The 25,551-nt window shown below is 38.1% G+C and overlaps 1 protein-coding gene across 1 annotated transcript; it reads left to right on the top strand.

The window, feature by feature from the left end:
* Window positions 1–564: 564 nt before the first annotated feature.
* LOC135701674 (O-acyltransferase like protein-like) lies at window positions 565–25,551 on the top strand. The gene is made up of 12 exons (XM_065222532.1): window positions 565–723; window positions 1,031–1,176; window positions 19,103–19,322; window positions 19,383–19,478; window positions 19,542–19,905; window positions 19,965–20,121; window positions 20,182–20,261; window positions 24,097–24,210; window positions 24,701–24,851; window positions 24,906–25,235; window positions 25,289–25,411; window positions 25,486–25,551. Exons 1-12 carry the CDS (start codon window positions 618–620, stop codon window positions 25,549–25,551), a joined length of 1,953 nt encoding a protein of 650 aa, XP_065078604.1. The 5' UTR covers window positions 565–617.

Raw genomic sequence — 25,551 nt, 5'->3', positions numbered from 1 at the left:
TTTGGTAAAATTTTCAGCGATAATAATATTGACTCATGCAATTTGTATACAGGTCTTATAGGTGCTGTATGTCGACATGTTCACTTCAACCAAATCTCTCTCATAGAAAATATTGATCAGTTGGCCAGAAATGGCACTTGTAAATCTAAACTAATTTTGATGAAAATTGAATGTAATCCCTCCTACCTTTTGTCCCTTCGACGTTGTTGATTATTCAATTAACAGGGAAACTCAAACATCACGTAAACAAAACATCCCGGAGCAGTGAAATCTTTCGAAAGCACGTTAGAAGACCTAATCATAAGAAACTAAATGGCCCGGAATAAAAATTTCTATTTTATCCATTTCCTAAAAGTAAATAAAATACAACAACGTATAACTTTAAATTATGTTCAAGCTCAAGCGCAAAATCTAGTGCACGTACCCTATAGCTAGATAAATAACACTCATCAAAAGTGTTTGCAACCCTTCTCACAATATAGTGACGCACAGCTCCGTTGGAGTGAATTGGAAATTCAGAGCCAACAAAAACACTGTAAGGACCATGCACAGTCTGCGCTCGTCGCCGTTGAGGGCAACACGATCAAATAGTGCGAGTCGTAGCGACGTTTTCCGTGATGTGTGTTTGGTCCAACAAAATGTTATCTCGGTATATTCTAGTGTTAATCGTCGGCGGTGTTTCAATATTGGCTACCGGATTTATCAAAGAAGGGGTGGTTCAGTGTGAGTGGTGCTACGAAATAAGTTCTGATTAGAGGATAAATTATTATGTTATATCCGCTGCCGCTCAGTGGAAGTCGGTTCCATTTGAGTTTAAGATTTTCAATGGTGTTGGCGTGTTTTCTTAAAACTGGATGAACTCATCTGATAAGTTTACAAACCCGATTGGAATTTAGGACTAGTGGCCTACTTTAATGCACAGCAAGCAAACACAAATGTGTGATTTTCTCGGATTGCTGATTTGTGCCATCGGACAGACTTGCAATGAGCGGCAGTTCAGTGGATTTGAATTCATAGATATTATTTTCAGCCACCGAACCATGGAAACAATTTCCCAAGCTGTATGACTACGATGACTTCGATGATTGCAGAAGCGAGAACCCAGGATTCCTGTACTGCGTCGTTAAGGCCCATCTAGTTGAGAATACCAGTTCAGTGCTTTGGCAACGGATCAAAGTGAGTGTTTTCAATTATCACTTTTAGTGATTCATGGGACATGCTTATTGCTAGGAACAGTGAACGTAATTCATAATAATTATGGAAACCTACCACATATAGAGATATTTCCGGTTCTTTTTATTTGGGAATAGCAAAACTTATTTTTGTTTATGTAACCGGCACATTTCAATAGTGTTATTCGTGATTACTTCATCATAGCAAACTCATTCAAAGATGTATTCAATTGTGTCAATATTCGATAATCCATTGTGGATTTATCTATTTGCGATACATCGGCGATTTTGTAACTCTTGGGACCTGCCTGCGTGGTCAGTGTTAAGGGTGTGATTTGACTATTTTTTTATATTGGCTCTTATGTCTCAAGGTTCAAATAAACAAAACAATTAAATGGGGTTGTTAAAAAACTATTCCGTAGTTCGGTTTTCCGCAACTCGACTGTAATTATATTTAGCTTTAGTTTTTTTATTCTGGCATAACAATTATGAGAAATTAGACATAAAAATTAGTTTTCCAACAGTGACCGGTTCGTGAGAATTCCAATCCAATTATTCAGTTTTGAGGTTAGGTTATCTAATGATGGGATGGGTCAAATTAACATGTATTTTAATTGATCTAGTTAAGTACTCACGTTTGCGTACGATTTTCAATTAGTTTAAACTAATTCTATTGGCGCTTCAAATAAAATAGCAATATTTTAGCTGCTATTGATACTGCGCAATCATGGAACTTTCTCTAACTATAACATCTAAACATGTATTTCATAGCCAAACCACAAACCTTCCCTAGCAAGTATCTCTAAAACACCTTTACTAGTTTAAGTAAACAAATGCCAATAGTTGTTTACATCGGTTCGCTATCGAAAACAGTTGACATTGCGAGTCGATATTCGTCTGAACCGAGTCGATGCTGAAGCGATCAAAAAGGGCCTATCGTCCAAATTCCACAACACCCCTTGAATGGCCTTCCAGGACCTTCAGAAGTTCTACTTGGATCGCTGGCCTTTGTAGAGCTCCCGACGAAGTTTGAACATCGACCTTTCTCACATGACTATCCGTTCCCGGGTATGTCATAACGACTCGACCTCGCAACCATCCGTTACAACCGCTTCGTCCAAAATAACAACTAGATTTCCATTCTGTACTGGAAGAACGCCGTTGAACCACTTGGGCCTCCTGTCTATTGTGGGTAGATACGCCTGAATCCACCGTTTCCAAATTGATTTAAGAGATTCTCCATCAATTTACAGTTTGTTCTTAAAGAAACCTTGTCATCGACGGAAGGAGGAGAAAGTTGTTCGGAGTAACCGCTTCTTCCGTCGAATCCTCCAGCGAAACGAATGTAAGAGGTCGAGAGTTCACTATCATCTCTGCTACCGCTAGGAAGGTCACCACTCCTCATCGTTTAGTCAATTATTGAGGCAAAGAGACTTCACGATTTCATTCGCTAACTCACGGTAGCTCCTCGAAAGTTGGTGCCATTATCACTAGAAGATTGCTGTGGAGCGCCTCTTAGTGCCACAAACCGACGAATAGCCTTCTTACAGGAAGCTGTTGACAAAGAGTGCACGACCTCAACATGCACTGCGCGAACGGTTAAGCAGTTAAATAGTGGTAAACTTTACGTATTGTTTAATCACCTTCCTGACGACGAAGCGTATGTTGGTATGTAGTACCGTTATCGTAGCTCATTAACAACAGTGTCCACGTTGGCATTACCATAACGTTGGTGGTGGACAGCCCTGACGTCCTCTTGAGATACCGACAACGTGATCTTCTGGTTTGGCCATTCGATTTCCGGTCGACTCAGAAATTTCTGACCATTGAACCATGGAATTTCAGGAACAAAACATCTACCATCTCCCCATTTGGTGCCTTCGTCCGCGATGTTCAATTCCGAGGGGACATAATACTACTCATCGATACTAGTCTCCGATAGCATCTCTGCTACTCTGAAGGCTACGTATGTTTTGTATTTTCGTGAATCCGCTTTCAACTAAGACAAAACGGTAGTTGAATCGGTCCAGATTCTCCTCGACGCTCTTCATAACTCTTACTCCAATCACCTTGGCATTCAGTTCGTTGCGTGGAATCGACTGAGGTTTCACCGGAGTCATTTTCGTTTTTGCAGCCACTACGCGGCATCCCACAATTCCAAAGAACGTTACTGCACAATACGCCATCAAGCTAGCGTCAGAGGTAGATTAAATAAGTCATTTATGAAAATATGGAACAGTATAGGTCCGAGGATCGGTCCACCAGTTTTAGTACCTAAGGGATCACACAATGTCATATTAGCGTAAAAAAAACTGCTTGCTATTTGAAAGCTGAAGCTGAGAAACCATAGTAACTTAATTAGGCTATGAGAAATTCATGAAAGGTACAATTAAAGACATTTCATAGATCTATGAAAATTCATCCAACATCATCTCCTTCATCCAAATTGATTATAATGTATCAGATGTTCTCTTAGCAGAAAACGTTTTATTTGCTCGTTTATCACTGATTCTGGAATTTTTGATAAATGTAGTAGGGAGACAGTAAATAAGCCTTTAATTAATTTTTGAGAATTTATCACCAGATTTGTGCTGAAGCCCTATTTTTTCAGTATTATTCATTATCTTTGTTTCTATTGTTACTCTGTTACACTGTTGAATTAACTTTACCGCTGCTCCTGAATTTAACATATTAACCACTCAGTTACACTTCAACTTTTTATAAAGACCGTGCATTTTGTACTTGCTCCCCATGTGTATGATCAGAACTAATCCACTTGCACAAAGAACCACAGTGATTTGATGGTGTATGTATGGGATTATTTTTCCATCTTCAATGTACGAGCACACTAATTCAATCTATTTATAGATCAATCAAGGATTTTTAGTTCACCACGGCTGTTAAGGAAAGGATAGTCGTGTTTTTTTCGTATTGGGTATATTCATCACTGCGACCATTACTTTGCTGTGATAGATTATCCGTTTTTATATTGCTTTATCAGTATGTCGTATCACTCTTTTGTGAAGCGACCGACGTAGACTGACCAAAAGCATTTTCCCAGCTAGGTATTACATTTCGAATGACATGTACTACTTGACTGGGCCCTGCATTCCAAATATCAAAGGGTTCTGCCAGCCCCTTATCCAGAGAAATATGCCTTTTACAAGAGCATAGCAGGTGTTCAGAGTCTTCCTTCTCTATGTCACAGAATCGACACATATCCTCTGGAAGTTTTCCTATTAACTTCAAGTGATATTTATTTGTTTATTTGTTTATTTGTATTCCTCCATCTGACAAGGTTGTCTTAATGAAGTTGGACAGGGAAAAGCCAAATTGAGTCATGGTGAACTCAAATTGGCATAAAAACCCTGTTTCTTTTCTTAAATTAAGTACATAGAAAACAGAAACTAAACATTAACAATTACACAGTTCACAGCAAAAACAATGCAAAATACAATAATTACTACAGTATAAATTAAAAACGTTAAAATGCGGTCAGTGTCATAAAAGTGTGTCAGCAACAGTGCAGCATCGTCATTGATTGTCAAGTCCTCGTGGAAGGGTCGAAAGCAACCGGAAACAAAAATGAAAACAGGTAGCACAATTCATACAGTCATCAGGGGATGGACAGTCACTCACCTGCTCTTAATCAATCCATGCACATAACAGCTTTACAATCGATTACTTAGGCGGCGTTGAAAAGTAGCTGCAGAAGCTTCAAAGTCGAAAAGCTCAGATACATCATTGAAGCGAGAGGCCATGAACCGTATTGGGTCGTGTTGCCCGTATCGACTGTTGCGGGATGCCAAATGCAGGAAGTTACGCCGACGAAGGGGGCGTTCAGGTACATAAACGTTGATATCGGCAAGAATGGCAGGTGCATCCACCTCACTAGTTAATACTTTGGCGACAAAAACCGCTTGCATGTCAGACCTATGTGGACAATGTCCTGTTATCAAACCAGTATAGACACTAGGATCTTTCTTTGATAATTCAAGAATTTTGATTGTCATTGAAATGTTCGGAATTATGATCCGTTTCGATTACCTAGCAATGGAAGTGTTGTTCCAATTGGTCTCCATTTTAATTTTTTTTCCATTTCTTGATCTCCATTTTAAGAGAACAAGAAGAAACTCCACAGAATGGTTCTGGTCCTATGAATTGTTGAGATGATCCTAGCCTGTCTAATGTGTCGGCTTTTTCATTCCCTTCAATTCCACAGTGGCCAGGAACCCAGTATAGGTTTACTTGGTTTTGACAGGTCAATTTCTGAAGTGAAATTGCACGAGTTTTGAGTTGCATGTTTCTGATTTTAAAGCATTTAATGCTGCTTGACTATCAGACATAATGCAGATATTCGAATGTGTTGTGTTTTGTGCAAGCACATTACAGAGCATTCAAGAATTGCTTGAATTTCTGCTTGGAACACGGTTGGCACGAAAACCCTCTGATATTGAGATATCTATCCTTGGACCAGTTACCCCTGCTCCCACAATTCAATCTTGAACCGTCTGTATAAAAAACAGTTGAACCTGGACTGATGTTTGGTCCCTCACTTTCCCAAACATTACGATCAAATTCTGCTGCATTTTATAAAGGATCGAAATGACAAACATACTTTTGAACATAAAAACCAATAAATGATCCATAAAATATTGGAAAACGTTCCATAAAAAATATCCAAATGATCCATAAAACTTCGGAGAAAATCCTTAAAAAAGTGTGAATGATCCATAAAAAATATCAATATGATCCATATTTAATGTAAAATTTAGCAACACAATTGTAAAAATGTACCGCTCAATTTCTATGGAATGAGCATTGAAATTGTACGAATTACCCATAAACATATTGCAATTGATCCATAATACATTCAGCAGTGAACCTTAAACTAAAGAAAGTGATCCATAGAAAATCATGTTTGCGCACTTAAAAATATAGCCATGTTCGTATTCATGAAAGCAACTTCCTCAGAGCAGTGAAGCTGAAATAGGTTTTATTAAACTAATATAAAATCAAAACCAATCTTAATGCTTATAATAAAACCTATTTCAGCTTCAAGCTGTCCAAAACGAGACTGCTCTGAGGAAGTTGCTTTCATTAATCCGAACATTCTTGAAGAACAACATCGGATATAACCTCAAAATGTCAGAGGGATCAACACCACCGTTGAGTGAAGAACAGAACAGCGATAGAAACTGTACGGTTTGTGAAGGCCATGACCACGTAGATGGTATGGTCCAGTGTGATGTCGCGATTTCTGGACCCATTATAGTTGTGCTGGTAAGACAACAGCTGTAAAGGAGGTTCCGTAGACGTGCTCTAAGTGCACAAATATGCTGAAGGTGGCAAAAGGAATCAAGAAGTCTGTCCCAAAGAAACCACCTAGCAGAAATAATAGAGCGAGGAGTGATGCCGCAACCGAATCTGGAAAAGGAACTACCAATGAGGTCAGTCTGGAAGAATCCCTAGACCAGTTGCTGCAGGAAAAAAGCGCAAATAATAAAGCGCTGGAGGAAGAGAAATTCCTCCATGAAAAGCGATAGGAGGCTGAGCGGGAGATTTTCAAACCGAGAGTTATCTTCCGTCACTCTTTCAACAAAGATTTGGCTAGATTTAGCATTTAGGGATTCAATTATTCTTTTAGTTAAGCACGCAAACGAGGTAGAATGAGCTACTTACTAGTTACTTAGGGTGAATCATGTATATAGCGTTTAGGAACATATTGTAGGTTACCAGATTTTAGGATCAAATTGTAGTATCTAGATTAAGCAAATATAGGGTTATTAAATTCAATATTTGCACGAATTCCACCTCCAACTAACCTACTTCAGTAGCTACATAGAGGTAACTTTAAGACCAGAAGGTCCCGAAGAAATGTGCTCAACTTTTTGGCTAAGCTCTGGTTTTACGTGTCAAACTTTCATAGCGAATCAAAACAAACATTGTGTAGTACTAGAATTTTGACTAGAATGGGGTACGTTTATCGATTTGCTTGGGACCAATAGGCAAGTCAAGTAGTGAGCCAATTTAAAATCGTTAGTTTCGTATTCATTGTTGGTAGCTAGTTCACTACAAATAACTACAATTTAATTAAACGATAGGTATATTAACAAATTTAGGCAATTCAAATAATTTAGCTGTAAAACGTTTTTAGATGGTTTGGAATTGTATCTTCTTTTCCCTTTTTTTTTTTTTTTTAACTCTTTATTTGTTCCAAATTCAAAATAAATTACATTTCATTTTAACCTAGGTGCTCCAGTTACTGCAGTAACGTACCAGCCTTAATTGTCATGATATATATCTAAGTGTTTTTACATTGTTCATGTCTTGGCAATTCAGTATTTTAAACAGGTTTTTTAACCTGCATGTCAGTATAACAATTGATATCTTAAAACTAAAAACTAAAACTAAATCTTATCTAAGTATAAAGGGAATTAATCGTTGCAATTGAGGATTGCAACGATTTTTGCCTGAAATTATTAATTATTTTGTTGGACATTTGTGCTAAAGTCTCAACATTCGAAATTCTATGTACTTCGGTTGTACTGTACCAGGGAGGCAACTTCAAAATCATTTTCAGAATTTTGTTCTGAATCCTTTGAAGTGCTTTTTTCCTGGTAGTGCAGCAACTAGACAATATTGGCACAGCGTAAAGCATGGCCGGTCTAAAAACTTGTTTAAATATTAGAAGTTTATTTGTCAGGCAAAGTTTGGATTTCCTGTTTATAAGAGGATACAAACATTTTATATATTTGTTACATTTGGCTTGAATGCCCTCAATGTGATCTTTAAAAGTTAATTTTTGGTCAAGTATTAATCCAAGATATTTCACTTGGTTTGACCAGGAAATTGGAACTCCGTTCATAGTGACTATGTGACTACTACTAGGTTTCAAAAAGGAAGCCCTGGGCTTATGTGGAAATATTATAAGTTGAGTTTTGGAAGCGTTGGGAGAAATCTTCCATTTTTGTAAATAAGAAGAGAAAATATCTAAACTTTTCTGAAGTCTGCTGCAAATAACACGAAGACTTCTTCCTTTAGCGGAAATGCCTGTGTCATCAGCGAACAAAGATTTGTGGCAACCCTGAGGCAAATCAGGGAGGTCCGAAGTGAAAATGTTATACAATATAGGCCCAAGAATGCTACCCTGAGGAACTCCTGCCCTAACAGGTAGTCGATTAGATTTGGAATTTTGATAATTTACTTGAAGAGTTCTGTCAGTTAAATAATTTTGAACTAATTTCATAATATAAAGTGGAAAATTAAACTTTTTCAATTTAGCAATCAAACCTTCATGCCAAACACTGTCGAATGCTTTTTCTATGTCGAGAAGAGCAACTCCAGTTGAGTGGCCTTCAGATTTGTTTGAACGAATTAAATTGTTAACTCTTAAGAGTTGATGAGTAGTTGAATGCCCATGGCGAAATCCAAACTGCTCATCTGCAAAAATTGAGTTCGTATTGATGTGAAGCATCATTCTATTCAAAATTATCTTTTCAAAAAGTTTACTTATTGAAGAAAGCAAACTTATTGGACGGTAGCTAGAAGCTTCAGCTGGATTTTTATCCGGCTTCAAAATTGGAACAACTTTTGCATTTTTCCATTTATCAGGAAAGTATGCCAAATGGAAACATCTGTTAAATAATTTTACCAAGAAAGACAAGGTACTCTCTGGGAGTTTTTTGATGAGGATATAGAAAATTCCATCATCACCTGGAGCTTTCATATTTTGAAAATTTTTAGTTATAGACCTTACTTCGTCCAAATCAGTCCCCCAGGAATCATCAAAAATATTTTCCCGAGAGAAAATATTCAGAAAATCCCGAGCAACTTGATTCTCAATAGGACTAGTAAGACCCAAACTGAAATTATGGGAACTCTCGAATTGCTTAGCAAGTTTCTGAGCTTTTTCCAAATTTGTGATCAAAATTTTACCACCTTCTTTAAGCGCTGGAATAGGCTTTTGAGGTTTTTTCAAAATTTTTGTGAGTTTCCAAAAGGGTTTGGAACTCGGGTCTAATTTAGAAATATTATTTTCAAAAGTTTTGTTCCTCAGGGCAGAGAATCGCTTTTTAATTTGTTTTTGCAAATCCCGCCAGATAACTTTCATGGCAGGATCGCGTGTTCTTTGATATTGTCTCCTACGGACATTTTTAAGACGGATCAAGAGCTGAAGATCATCGTCTATTATAATTGAATCGAATTTAACCTCGCATTTTGGTACTGAGGCAGCTCTTGCTTCAACTATAGAAGTAGTCAGAGATTCAAGAGCATAATTAATTTCATCTTTGGTTTGCAAAGGAATGTTTGGATCGAAGTTATATTCCATAAATGTTCGATACTGCTCCCAATCAGCTCTATGGTAATTGAAAGTAGAGCTGTTGGGATTACTAATTATTTCTTGGGATATTTCAAAAGTTACTGGAAGGTGATCAGAACCGAAGTCAGCATGGGTAACCAATTGGCTACAAAGATGACATGAATCAGTTAAGACCAAATCAATAGTGGAGGGATTTCTTGCAGAAGAAAAGCATGTTGGGCTGTTTGGATATTGAATAGTGTAATAACCTGCAGAACAATCATCAAACAGAATATTACCATTGGAATTGCTTTGAGCATTATTCCATGAGCGGTGTTTTGCATTAAAATCACCAATAATGAAGAATTTAGACCTATGACGGGTAAGTTTCTGGAGGTCACCCTTGAGAAAATTCTTTTGCTGGCCTACGCATTGGAATGGCAAATAGGCAGCTATAAACGTAAGTTGTCCAAATTTTGTTTCAACAGAAACTCCCAAAGTTTCAAAAACTTTGGTTTCAAATGAAGAAAGAATTTTATGTTTGATTCGTCTATGAATAATGATGGCAACGCCACCACAGGGTCCATCAAGACGATCATTTCTATAAATCAAGTAATTTGCGTCCTTCTTAACCTTATGGGCAGGTTTAAGGAACGTTTCAGTTATAACGGCAATATGCACGTTATGAACTCTCAAAAAGTTAAATAGCTCGTCTTCATTATCTTTAAGAGATCGAGCATTCCAATTAACAATATTTAATGCTTTAAAATCCATTACTGAATTTTAAAGTCATGACAATATTATTTGCAAATTTTACTCCAGTTTGAATAGCATCAAACATGGAGTTAGATTTAAGCATATCAGAAATCATGTCAATTAATGAATTCTGTAAAAATTCCATTTTGGGGGCAGTAATGCTTCCTAAGTCAAAATTGTCAAAATTTCCGTTAGAACGGTGGTTAGTATTTTGATTTCTACCCGCTGCAATAGCAGCATAGGTAGCTCCATTAACTCGCTGAACATTGTTAGCAGCGAGGGGAGTAGGTACAGATGAAACATTTGAAGCAGGGGAGATATTTGTACCTACGGGTACGAATGTAGAATTTGTTCCTCGCTGACCGTTGTTAACAGCAGAGGAATTTGTACCTGGTCGGAAACGTGGAGCGTTTCCTACCTGACGGTTAGAACGAGATTGTAGGATCGCTTTGCGAGTCTTACATTCCCAAAAATTGGATTTGTGGTTTTCACCACAATTTGAACATTTAAATTTCTTAGGATCTTCCTTCACAGGACAGTCGTCCTTTGCGTGAGAGGAATCACCACAATTCATGCATTTAGCTGGCATGTAGCAATTTTTAGTTCCGTGACCCCATCCCTGGCACTTACGGCACTGGGTGAGGTTTTGGAAATTTCCTCCAGTCTTCCTGAAGTGTTCCCACTTCACTCGGACATGGAGCATAAGGCTAGCTTTTTCTAAGGCCTTAAGGTTGTTTAGTTCACTAGACTTGAAGTGGACTAAATAAAAATCATTAGAAATCCCGTTGCGCGAATCGCCAGGACGGGATTTCATTTTCATTTTGATTACTTGGAGTGGCACAACTCCAAGTAATTTTGCCAGTTCATCTCTTCTTTTCCCCTTTTTTCTCGTTCATACTCCGACCTATCTAAGGTTTGGTTCAACGGAACTGTGAGTTCACAGTTCCGTCGAACCAAACCTGACGTCTGTCATTTCTGACAGCGACCGTTACCGTAGCTCTCTGAATCTCCCACAGGGTTGTCACTGGGTTTGGCGGTACAGGGTTATCCCGATATTACGAACAGCCATGATCCATAAATTAGACGTATATTATTCACGTTTTGGACACTGTTTCATTAATTTTGATCCATAAACCACGAAAAATTGCTCCATTACTGCTTAACTACTTAGATTTACTGTCCTGCCGTGTTTTTAGGTAGATGTGCGGAGCGATGGTCAAGCGTCTAGAATTAGCTTCCAAAAGAAGCTTCTATAATAATCTTCTTAAAAAAAAATGAAAAATAAATGTTAATTTTATGGATCATGCCTAGGGTAGGTGTTCCAGTTGTTGGTAGACGTGCTTATTTTGGTGTGTTCCAATTAAAGTCTATATCGAGGGGGGCGACACATCAAAATCTCAATTATAGATGCTCAACAGATCTACCACTAGCGAATCAATCTTCGAAAAATATTCTTTCATTTCTCGCATCATCTTTTTACAGGAAATCTTCAGAATCGTCATCAATCTTCTTTCTATCTACTCAGCGTGCGCGCAGCTAGCCGAAACAAAACACAATTTTTCCTGTATCGTAGCTAGAGTCGCCCCCCTCGGTCTATATACATATGTTTTTTTAATTTGATCAATAAACCTTGGAAAATTGCTACATTACTGCGTAGCTACTCAGGTTTACTGTTCTGCCCGTGTTTTTTTTTGTCAGAAGAGCAGAACGATGGGCGAGCGTCTAGAATAAGCTTCTTAAAAAGTTTCTAAATGAAGCTTCCATAGGAAGCTTTTTAAGAATATTATTATAGAATCTTCTTTTGGAAGCTAATTCTAGACGCTTGCCCGTCGCTTCGCACATCTACCTTAAATACACGGGCAGGACAGTAAATCTAAGTAGATAAGCAGTGGAGCAATTTTTCAAGGTTTATGGATCAAAATTAAAAAAAAAAATAGTGTCCTAAACATGAATAATATACGTCTAATTTATGGATCATGCCTATATTTTTAAGTGTGCAAGCTTGATTGTTTATGGATCACTTTCTTTAGTTTAATGTTCATTGCTGAATGTGTTATGGATCAATTGCAATATGTTTATGGGTAATTCGTATAATTCCAATGCTCATTATTTAAAAATTTAGTGGTACATTTTTACAATTGTGTTGCTAAATTTCACATAAAATATTGATAATATTGATATTTTTTATGGATCATCCACACTTTTTTAGGGATTTTCTCCGATGTTTTATGGATCATTTGGATCTTTTTAATGGAACGTTTTTCAATATTTTATGGATCGTTTTATCAATTCTAAAGGTGCAAACTTAGGGCTGCCGATCGAAATTATATTTATTCTCCATCTAGTCTTCATTGTTTTAATACAAGAGAATCAATAATAAACAAAACTTAGAATACTCAGGTGTCCTGTAAGATCACCTTCAAGGAAGTACTTTGTTCGTTGAACCCTTAAAGTGCTCCTTTCCGCTTTTAATTGGATAAATTGATGCAACGGAAGCAGATAAAGTAGAGCATCTACACAGCAAAAAAAAAAATTTAATATTACATCCAAGAGGATGCACTTCAATCATGTCGAAAATCTCATGTAATTTTTATGGCCACAACAATAAACAAATGCAGTAAAAGCAACGCAATGTAAGCTCATGCACTGTATTAATGGTAATGTTGTCCTTTTTGGCAATTAATATTACATCATATTTACGACATGATTTTAGTGCATGCACTTCGATGTGATATTAAAATATTTGTTTTGCTGTGTACTGCCATACTCGGTGTGCTGTTCATTGCCCCAGTTATTGAGAGAATAACAAGTCTTTGCAGTCTCCCTAGCTTCCTCTGAGCCGATGTTTCATTAGTTTTCGGCCAACAAACCAATGATACGTAGGATATTCTGATATTTCCTCCCAAAAGTTTGTTTACATGTCCAAAGAGCATTTATTGCCTTATTAACAACCTGTTCTATATGTGAATTTCAGTTAAGTTTACTGTCATGTTGGTGAGGTGGGTTATTTTTATATCAGGATTCAACTGCACTGAGGCAAATAGACTTAAGAACTTCCTAAGGCTCGACTTATGATCGACATATACATATATTTAGTAAATTTTTTTTTTGAAAAAATAGCGTAGTTGGCAAAACTGTTATCACACCTATGACATAAGTATCTTATGTTATGATAAAAAATAACATTGTTTCGAAGTATGTCAAATAAAAAAAAGATAAAAACGAAAATCTACATTTTATAGGAGAACTAGCTGAGTGTGCCCGGCCTTGCTCGGGATTTAATATTAGCTTGAGTTTATGCGCCTATAAAAAAAGAATGCACTACTGCACGTAGCCCACCTCTCCTTCTTATCTAAGGGGCTACCTCCTATGACTTCCACATGCCAAATTTGGAACCATTTGCTTGATTAGTTCTCAAGTTATGCAGAAATTTCTTTTTCATTTGTATGGGAGCCCCCCTTACAGAGAGGGGAGGGGTCTCGAACCATCGTAGGAACCTTTTCTTGCTCCAAAAACCCCAGCATACAAATTTTCACGCCGATCGGTTTAGTAGTTTCCGAGTCTATAAGGGTCAGACAGACAGACAGAAATTGATTTATATATATATATAGATTTACTGACTCGACGTTGACGTAGACTACGCGTTAAGCTGTAAAGTGAAATTCTCGTGCACTTTTCAATATATTGATTTAAAATACAGTAGAAGTAACCTATGATTTCGGATCAATGTAAATATTTTGGATTTCCTTCTAGGTAAAACTTGGTTAAATTCAGGACCTCATAAAAATGCAAATACATATTCTATTACAATCAGATATGAAGGTAGGGCTTTCTTCAGGTGATTCATTTTAACGCCCAACAATCATGGGAATAGACTGATATTCCCTATCACTACAAGATTTCTAGGCCACAAATCTTGGACGGTTGTGACATCACTCATGAAATTGAAACTCCTTATGTACTGCATTGCAGCAAACGTGAAGTTCCAGTTTCTTTGTTTTAAGATTTGTGAGAGCTGATATTTGTGCTTTTGAAATTTTTATGTGGTACTGAGATTGATCTGAAATAAGGCTTCCACAGCGATTCAACTTCAATGTACACAAAAAATGGGGTGCACAATTTTGCACCAATGTTATGCAACATTTCGCAGTTGATCGGGAATATCTCTATTAGCCATAAATCCCTCCAATATGTTCTCGGTGCATCTTTTTTAAAGATTTTGTTTGCGTTTTGTAGACGCACATGCATCATTTGGCATAAGAACACGGGGCGTTTCTGTGGTGGGAAAAAAAATGACTTCCATATCTATCACAGATTACAAATTCAACAGTGAGCATGCATAAGAGCGTAACTGCGATGATCGATTCCCTCTTTTATTAATAACTCACTTGGATTAACATATCTCGGTGCGTTTGCTGTTGATTTTGATAGCCAATACAACCTGTTACAGGTCACAGCACTACATTGAACCTAATTCAGATAATATTCAAGCTGAACATTACATTAGGTCCTAAGTATAACATTGATCGATTCTCTTCGTCGACTTTCTATTTCGTTAATAACTTGAGTACATAACCGTTTCTTGTAGTGTTTGTCGTATTAGATGCTATATAACTCAAGCGGAACTTTGTTTGTCACCTGCTGGCTCCAGAATTCTGCACGGACAGTATCGTTTCGTAGCTCTTTATCGATGCGGTTCACGCTTATGTTGAAGAAGTAACTCAACCGCATCCTACACATCTGATTTTTCTTCTTGAAGGCCTTACTTTGGCGTTGCCATGTCACAACGAGCTTGTCAACCCTCCTAACAACGTTCCGCTTGAGCTGGTGCGAAAGTTCGGCTTGATTCCAAATTTCCACAGCTTCGGTAGCCACAACTTGAATGCTTTGTCCGATTGAAAGTTGTTGGGTTTCATGCTTGAATTGAAAGTACCTGATGATGTCCAACTCCGACGTCAAACGGTTTCTGGACAAATGCTTCCTCGCAATACCGGTGATGAGATCCGACTTGAGCTTGGTTTAAGGTGACATGATTTTCTTTTTTGGTTCTGCTTGCTACGGCAATCAAATTGAAACTAATCAATTGTGTGATCCCTCTCCGCTCATATAGGGTAGAGAACTACTTCGGCCCATTTTGGGCCTATGGAACAGAAAACTTCAAATAAATCCATGATTTCAGAGTTAGCAAGTCAATTATGCGTTTGGTACGATACTTTAGTTAATAAGCTACCGAACGAAGTCAATTAGAACGCGTGATATGAAGGTTTGCACCAATTATTCCCAAAAGCAAAAGAAGCGCTCCGACCGAATCAATTTTTATCTTCATCCGATAGGCCGAAGTGAATTCATTGGCGTTTCAATGGCGTTTCAAAACGTTAGGCCGAGTTTAGAATCCGTAGGCCGAGTTTGGCGTCAAGAAGCAGTGTTAGACTTTTGACAATATCTCAACGATTGGTTTCTCTTTATCAATTCTTACGATACGTACGGAAAGGTAAATAAATGTGGAAGCTATCAGTAATAATAACATCACAGACAAAATAACATTGCGTTTGGTACTAAACTCCGCTAGATTAAGAAAGACTAAATGCGGGTTGTGCTTAATAGGCCGGAAATGGGGTAGTTAACCCTATCCTCCTATTGAATGCTAGAAACTTCGAAACAAATGGTATCAAGTGATTTGCAACAAAAAAGGTGATTTGTATTTATCGATTTCAATGATAGTTTGATTTGCTGCAATACTGCAAGTATTGAAATTCTGAACTTTTCTTTCCACAGTAAATCACGGATAACTTTTTAACGGTTAAAAATGAGGTTAAAGTGTCTTCGGCAAAGTTGATAATAGCGCTATGTTTGATACCCACTTTTGATGATTGAATGCAGTGGTATACAACAAAAAACATCATTTTAGAGAATTTGAAAAAAATTAACTAACAAATTGGACACAGAACATGCCGTAGCAATTTTTTCTCTTATAGTTTTGACCCTTGGAAATCTTCAAAAAATATAAAAGGGTGAGATTTCACTGAAATTTAAATAACTAAAATTGTTTATTGGATAATAGCTATGAAAAATGGACTTTTTTTTTCAAAAATCTCGTCCCAGAGTTGCCTCCATACAAAAGTTTGTTTGTAACACCCTTAGCTATCATTTGGAGGTTGAGCCCCCAGATTTCCAGACATAGTGCAATTTTGGGACACCCTAATGAATATTGACATGTTTTTTGTATGTATTTTGTTAGCAATACATATATTAGATATAATGAAAAACATTCAGTATGAAATATCTTTTGAGATAGTCCCATTACTAAAATCTTTTAATTTCAATTATAAAATACTTTATTACGCAATTCACACCAAACTGGACTAATAACCGCGTTTTCACTTACTAAAAAGTGTGATAAAAGTGTACATGTCCGTCTAATCGTCTTGACAAGTAAGCAATAAGTGCACCGATGACACCAAAATGGTTTGACGAAAACGTGCACCAGTGCAATCCAGTTTCAGTTGCAATCAGCAAAATAACCGAATAAAAATGGTAACACACGTTATGTGAAAGCTTGAGTGCACAGTTGTTATATGTTTTCAAAGGTTTTAAGAGAATTGAAATGCTCAGATGTAAGTATACGTATCATTTTGCTAACCCACATGTATTTGATGTTCAAGAATGTCAGCATTCGAAACGGCCAGCGCTACGGGAACATCCAGAACGTTGTGTTCGACCAATTTTACAAACGAGGCCAGAAGATAAGTTTCCTTCCAAATACACATGTACGATGAGACTATTGAAGTTTTCCCATTCTTTTCAGGCCCCATCGCAACTACGGATACTTTTCCCAAGGAGCCAGAGCAATCGCTCCTCTAATGACATCGTTGACAACTCCTGGGATTTCTACGAAGCCAACATCAATCTGCTGTATTACAACATCTTTGACCCTCGGTTGGCTCTACCTCGCCGTCATCATTCGTCTCTCAAGGACCCAGTTCAGTTTAAATCCCAACTTGTTAATTATACAATCATAAATAAATTATTGTAAAATATGACTTGATGTTTTGCACCTGATTTTCATTCGAAATTCCATTATATAATTTCAGTTTATAATTAGTTGAAAATAATTCGATTATCCTATGATTTATGAATACTTTGGTTTTCGCAAATCGATCTAAAATCATTCATTATATGTATGATTGTCATTTGATTTATTCATTTTCCAACAGATGATAAATCGAATGACGATCATCTCAAAAACATCTGATAATAGTTATAGGGCTTGAGTGAGGCAATAATCATTCTATGCCAGGATGATGTTTTGGTTCAGTGTAGCACGGAAAAAAAGTTGATAGTACCTCTCTTTATGCTAAAGTGAACCTTACACGGTTGCTTTTATTGACAATAATTGTATTATCAATACATTGATATTGACATTTCTGTATTCACATCATCAATATTATTATCAATAATTCCCCTTCGCGTCAATATATTGATACGTGTGGAGTTCACTTTAGAGATAAGCATTGTAAGTCCCTCCTACTTGAAGAATTATGCAATCGAACGGCTTGCTATGCCTCACCCCTATCAGCGAAAATCTGAGATTTTATAAACCGTTCTATAGCATAATTTTCCTAGTAGGTTGGCCTTTCATAGCTAATCTAAAAGCATAAATAGAGGTACCGTCTAATAATGCTTCAGTGCTTGGTACAGAAATCTATAATCTATGTGAGCTATCAGTTACGCCAGACCGACGATAAAATGCGTTGTTTACAATAGCTGATATGTCCTTTCGAAAAGTAATCGAGATTTGTAGGACGCAGCGTCGTTGTCACTCTGGCAAGGAGGTTGATCCATTTAGGATCCGGCAGCCACAGTGATCTCGAAAAATCGAATGCTGCGCGCTTGACAGGAACCGCTGCTATCCTCCTCCTGCTGCTAAGGCTGCTGCTGCTGCTACATGTTCACAAGCCGTCCGCTGCGAAAATGAGTTAAGGCACAAAAGCTGCGCTTTTTTATAACTTTTCAGATTCAAGCAGCACGATTTTCAACCAAATGGTACTCGATTATGACGACTGGGTTTGAGGAGAACGTTTATTAAAAATTATCACTTTTTATTTGTACATTCTTCAACATTTTTTTGTGGGAAATTGAAAAAAGTATTTATTTTAGCAGATTTTGAGAGCTATTTCCTATCGATTGATGTATTTGGATTTTAATTTCATCTATAAAGGACAAAGTTATAAGCGTTCAAAACCTTACACTTTTTCGTGATGGTCACTCGTAGGATGCGGTACAACCATCACAATCAAATGAATTTTCATTATTTTGTCCCAAAAATAATATATTCTATTCTTTTAGGATTGAATACAGACTGGTCGATTTCAATTCTGAATATTCTTGTGATAACTTGGCGTGGAATGACCCACAAATTGAATTGATTTCATCAATAAGTAGCAGGGGACTGAAATCGAAAGCGCTCATGCCACTCGTCGAGGGTTCAAATCTCATCCCCAGACAAAAAAAAATAACTATAACAAAAAATACAATTTTTATAATCCCTATTTATAGGTTACTAGCTGAGTGTGCCCGGTCTCGCTCGGGATTCAATATTAGCTTCAGTTTATGCGCCGATTCAAAAAAGCATGCCATATTTTCTGTTTCATTTGTTTAGGAGCCCCCCCCCCTTACAGACGGAGGAGGGGTCTCGAACCATCATAAGAACCATTCACGGTCCCAAAAACCCCTGCATACAAATTTTCACGCCGATCGGTTCAGTAGTTTCCGAGTCTATAAGGGTCAGACAGACAGACAGAAAATCATTTCTATATATTTAGATAGAATAAATGGATGCGTCTTAATTTTCCAGCGTTATTTTTTTTTTCAGGAATATTCCAGTGATCCTCGTCACTATCGTCGCGATATATTGGAAATCGGTGTTTGTTTGGATCGCTGCGTTTCACTTACCGAATTAACAAACAATGATGGACACAATGCACAACTTGCGGAAAAGTGTGCTGCCGACCGGGTACAAACTAACTATAATTTGAATTCCACAACTGATGTTTTGAATTGCATCTCAGCCCAATACGATGCTCATTCAATTGGTATAGATTGGCAGGATCATAATGTTAGCGCAGAAGTTAAGTGAAGTTCTTGTATTCTAGACACCAAGCAGACCGTCTTCAATTATACATTATTGTCCATGTTGGTTCTAATAACACTGTGCACTGTGATCAGTAATAGAAAATGTATTTTCTCAGGTAATTGTGGCTTCAATAGTGTCAAATTTTACTATCCTCTTCAACTCTATCGTCCTTTCACAGATTCTATCATAGTCAAAGCGTTCTCTCTGTCTGAAAATTTGAAAAAGCTAGGATCGCTGAATTCCAGATCCAGACAGGATCTTCTCTTTTTGGATGGTGCTCGAGTTCTTACCATGTTGGTGATCCTACTTTGTCACGCTTCCATTCCAATGATTCGATTTCCTCTGAAGAATCCGGAAAATAAGGAACAACAGTTCGACAACTTTTGGTTCCCGATTGCATTGTCCGGCAACACCTACACGGTGCAGATATTTTTCGTAATCGGTGGAATAGTGCTGGCGGTAAACTTCATGGATCACATCAAATCGCACACACAATTCAAACTGTCATATTTGCTGGACAGGATCATCAATCGATTAATTCGGTACGTTCAACGACTTAAACATTTGTGGGATCAAGTTGACAGTATTCTTCTCATTACAGATTAGTGCCCGTGTATGCCTTTGTGATTTTTTTCCAAGTGTCTTGGTACCAGAGGTTAAAAGATGGCCCTATTGCCGATCGGTATAAGGATCACTGTACCGAAAACTGGTGGACTAATCTATTGTTTGTGAACAATTACATCAATGTTCGTGAACCGGTAATTCTATTTCATCAAAATTGCTATGAGTTTTTGGAAATGATTCATCGTTGTTTTTAGTGTTTGCAATTCACTTGGTATCTTGGAGCTGATTTTCAGCTGTACGTAGCAGGAACAATAATCATGATGATAATTTGGAGGTAAGCAGATATTACCTTTTCAGAAGATAGAAAAATGTCACTATTACCAACTCTGAGCGTGATTATTGTTCTGTATATATAACCGGGCACTCTTGTATATTGTTAACGAAAACATGAGATCGTAGATTACGGCGGCGGGTATTGATGTCGATACTACTCTTCAATGTAGAACAATCAACGTTTCCCTGAAGAAGATCACCGACGAAGCTCGTCATTGCTTCGTTACGTCTCGTATCCAAAAGCTCTAAGGTGATAACCATACAACGGTTTTCATAGCTAGGCAGATTTCTGGGTTCATTCCAGTTAAAATGCCTTAACGCATACCGGATGAACTTCCGTTGAATAGCTTCAATACGCATGGTTTCATATTGGTAGTATGGAGACCACACGACCGTCGAATACTCCAAAATAGGTCGCACCAACGAACAGTATAATGCTTTTAGGCAGTATACATCTTTGAATTTTTGGGCAAAGCAGAATATGAACTCGAATTGTGAGGAAGCTTTGGATATTACGTATGCAACATGATCCTTGAAGCTGAGCTTGGAGTCGATCACTATTCCCAGATCCTTGATAGTCGATTCACGTTTCAAAGTTATGCCCGTCAGGGTGTAGTCATGGTGAAGAAGCGAACGCTTGAGGCCAAAGGGAATTACAGAGCATTTTGAGACATTCAGTGACATGCGATTAATAAATACCACACCACTCAGCGAAGGCTTCCAATTGTTGCTGCAAGAAAATAGCATCACTAGGTTCTTTTATCACGAAGTAGAGTTTCAAGTCGTCCACATACGATAGTTTAAGGCATTTCAGGATGGTATTCACATCATTCATGTACAACAGAAACAGAAATGGCCCATGTCGCCCAAACGCCGGATGTCACGGGGAAGGATGAAGAAACATAGTCTCCAATCTTGACAGACATGTATCGACCAGTCAGGTAGGAGTACAGCCAAGTAAGCAGGCCATCGTGAACACCTTGCCTGTCGTATTAGGCCAACGCAATGTCATGGTTCATTTTGTCAAATGCTGCGGAGAGGTATGTGTAGATGGCATCTACTTGATGGCCACGTTCATGAATGATGAATAAAGTGAACGTAACTAAATTGGGCGCCGTGGAACGCTTAGGCATGAAGCCATGCTGATCCGTCGAGATACAGTGTGCATTGAACCAATTTTTCGAGTATAATCAACTCAAAAAGTTTGGAGGTAGCACTTAACGAAGCTATTCCACGGTAGTTTTAAACAGTCCTTTTGCAGCCTTTCTTGTGGATTGGGAACATGAAAGACTCTTCCCAGCAAGCTGGGAAAACCCCAGACATCAAGGAGAGATTGAAGACGTTGGCTAGAGGTGTCGCGGGAGCAGTCAGGCAGCGTTTGAGGACCATCTGGACCGGAACCTGTTGAAGTTTTTAGATGCTTCCCGCATGAAATAACCATGTCACTGGTGATAGAAAATTGATGGCTGTAGAAGGTGACATTATTAGACGCAGCAATTACATCCTGAGTGCTGAGTCGTTCGTCATTGAAAATACTGAAAGGACTGTATTGTGTGCGAAACAAGTCGGCAATACCCACGATAGAGTCCACTTCAACTACGCCGTTCGTCATACTAGTCCGCTTTCCTTTCTTTGGGCAGTCACATGGCGCCAAAAGTTCTTAGGATTTGATTTCCGACGACGCTGAAGCTGGTCTTGCTGTGCATGGTACAGTTGGTTGTTGAGTCGCTTGTAATCCGTGTTCGCTTTATATGCTTTCGTGGAATCGGTTTGGTGTTTGCTGTGCTTACGAAGAGCAGCCCTTTTACATTTTTTCAATCGCTTAATCTCTTAATTCGACCTGACAGGTTTAACAACTGATTCATTTAGGTACGAATTGATCGATTGTGTACAAAAGAATGTTGGATATCGTCGATGCCGCGAGATTAGAAGCACTGTCACGCAGTGCCTCTTTCGAGTCGACATTTGAGAGAAAATCTTTCATTTTGCTGAAGTTGGCTTCGCCAAAGCTATAGCGGACTCTCTACAGTGTCTTTGAAATTACGATAAACGTTGAGCTTTATGCTTACCAGCAGAGGATGATGATGGCTACAGTTTTTAACAAGCGCGGAGGAAAAATCAGTGCACATCTCCTCTTTTACGTCAAAAGAAAATGTAGTTATTTGCAGATGAATTTAATCGGAGAACAAGAGGAACATTGGAAAATCGACCTCACATCATTTGGTTTTAATTGTTGATTAAAACCATGTATCACGGAACTGATTGTTACAGTTCGCGTTTGGCATTCAACGTTAGCAGTTCAGCTAACTAGCCTTGCTCTGTGTGTGCATTTTTGACGTAGGATTACGTCTTTCGGCAACAAAATCGACCGCGTTACGAAAAGTGGCCAGGTTTTGACCACTTATAACTCTGTCAATAGCAGATGGATTTTAATTCTAAGCAAGCCAATCGATTGAAAAATTTTCCGTGCGTCTTGTGACAAAAAATATGTAATTTTGTCATCAGAAAACGAGGCAACGATGATTTTGCAAAAATATACATTTTACATCATTGCTTGCAAGTATTCCACAAACATCCCAATTCATAACAGTCATAATATAAGATGTTATTTTATATTTCTGGATTTCATGTGGGGATCATTTCTATATAACACCCAAATTTTATGATATTTATGAGTAATACATAATTTCTATGATAGTCAGGCTCAATCAATCAATCAATCAACCAATCTTCTGAAGGGGCCCATTTTACCCTCACTACCTCTATTCTGAAATGGCATCATAAATTCCTAATAGATAAAATATTTGATGAGCAGCGAACCCAACTGTGGAATAGTGAGTTCTTGATTTAAGTTTTCAAGTTTGGTTTCATAAATAACCGGGAACATTTAAAATACATTTTTTTCCATGATTTGTTTTCCGTCGATCCTGTTTTCCGCGCTGAGCACCAATGCTACCGACGCCAAGGAGGCAGGTCCCGCACCTGGACCCTACCTATCGACCCATAAACTCATGAACCGGGGACCAACAGCTTTACTTCCCTTCCGTTATTAACATTTCAAAGGTGTTTTGTAGAAAACAGCTTACTAAGAATTCTTCTCTGTCCACAGACTTTTCTGAATGCCCAAACATTAGTGCCAAATTTTGGGCGTCTCTATGTATAAGTGCAAAACGATTTCAGCGTTGATCGCGAGTCTATTCGACTGGCTGGCAAAAAATGTACTGGTGAACTGAAGCCGTTATGTCGCGAGTGATTGGTGATGGAAAGTGGACGAAGCCGCAAACGAGTGGGGAGAATGGAAATGCCAACTCCCTGCCTTTAACGTTTCGTGAATAGAGGGCGGGTTCTTCTCCCCACTCATTAGGACATCCTCCTTCTGGATGGCCAGTTTTTTTTTACCCGTTGTATGATCCTGTTGTTGGAAAGAGATTCTCATTTATCCTGTGAATGGTCGTGGGCAATGTTGCCAACGGATTCACCCAAACCGTTTTTGGCCCTTCATACAATGGCAGGTTGAGTACAATTAGAGGTTATTGAACTTGATTAAGTCGAACAGCGAGGATAGTCCACAGTCTACCGACAGTTGTCTTGTTACAGTGAGTGGTAGTTCCATATCATATCATATCTCTATCTATAAGTGCAAAAACGATCATATATGTACAAGATTTCTTGAATTTCTACATAGAAACTCATATTTTGCCACACATTTACACTAGAAACGTAATAGAAGTCAATAATTTGCCCTACCCATATACTTTACAGTGGATGCCTCTGCATAATGTAAAAGTCTTTGTGAATTAAGATTCTTTTGTATTAATGTTTATATTCTATTCCAGGTTCCCAAAACTTATCAACGCAGTATCTTACTTCATGGTAGCTTTTGCATTACTGGTTCCTGCTATTGTAATCTATGTGTATAATTTAGACGCAACTGTTATGATGATCATAAGGTGCGAATGATGTCTGAGGTTGCGATGAAGGATCCTCCTGATAGTCAGCAAAGGCGAGGCATACCACACCGGAGGCGGCAGGGTCGATTCCGAGTCCAGACAGGGGACTTTTCGGGTTGGAAAATTTGAAGACTTCCCTGGGCATAGTGTATCATAGTGATTCTTCTATATCTTCTCTTTGTCTTTTAACGCTGCTTATACGGCTGGCTTTCAAATTAGTGTTTTATGATCCCTTATATAGTTATTAATTGAGTGCATGAATGCCTTAATGAATGTGGATATAGAAATCAATCAAGCACAATGATACTCTATTATGCCCAGGGAAGACGAGAAAATTTCCAACCCGAAACATTTTCTCGACCGACCCGGGAATAGAACCCGCCTCCATCGGGTAGGTGACCACCATCGTGCCTTAACTGATCTAAATCTAAGTTTTGAACTCTGTAATGAATGTTGTTCGGGAATATAATAAGTTCTACTTATTTTACAGATACATCATAGGTGAAATCCGAGAGCTCGAGTATTATCTCAAAGTGTATGTCACCTTCGAAAGCAACGCCGGAAATTACTTCCTCGGTATGATTACAGGCATTTTGTATCATCAACTAGTCTCAAATGGAAATAAGTTGGATAGTATCAAAGTAAGTGCAGTGCTTCAAACGTGTCAACAAAATAATAATAATTAATGTTTTCAGAACTTCAAATCCATGTTCCTTATGTCAGCTGTATTCTTCATATCCATGAACATCATGACTGTTTTTCTGCCCCGAGATCATCTTGAACACCGTTCTCTGCTTCTTGCAATCTATGGATCGCTGTTGAAAATGTCCTGGGGTATCCTGGCATGCTTTTTGATATTTTATCTTTCCTTTCGACCACAAAGCATCTTCGCATCATTCCTACAGCATCCGATAATGCTGGTGGCATCCAAATTCAGCTACTGCGCGTACGTTGTTCAATACACAGTGGTGTACATGATTTATCGCAACATCACCACACCAATAATGAGCAGCACATTCACAACGGTTTGTTTTCATTATTTAATGTCTCCAGAAATTCCATTCCTCGTCTCTTTCAGATTTTATTCACATCGTCTGTGCTGTTCATCACAATCCTCATGGGTTTGCTACTTCATGTTTGCGTTGAAGTGCCATTCATGACATTACTCAAGGCCCTAGTTGAGCCGAAACGTACAAAGACGGTACGGTTGAAGCACCCAACTTTGCTTGCTTTTGTTCGGTTTGAAAGCTAATATTTGTTTTCTTTTATGTGCAGATCTCCGCAACTGTAGAGCAGACAGCTGATCATCGAAATAAAAATGGTTCCAAGTTATTAAGATAA

Source organism: Ochlerotatus camptorhynchus, unplaced genomic scaffold (genome assembly GCF_037179485.1).
Source record: "Ochlerotatus camptorhynchus isolate MF236.1 unplaced genomic scaffold, CSIRO-AGI_Acam_v1.1 ptg000171l, whole genome shotgun sequence".
Classification (NCBI taxonomy): domain Eukaryota; kingdom Metazoa; phylum Arthropoda; class Insecta; order Diptera; family Culicidae; genus Ochlerotatus; species Ochlerotatus camptorhynchus.
This window is presented reverse-complemented; position numbering and strand designations above follow the sequence as displayed.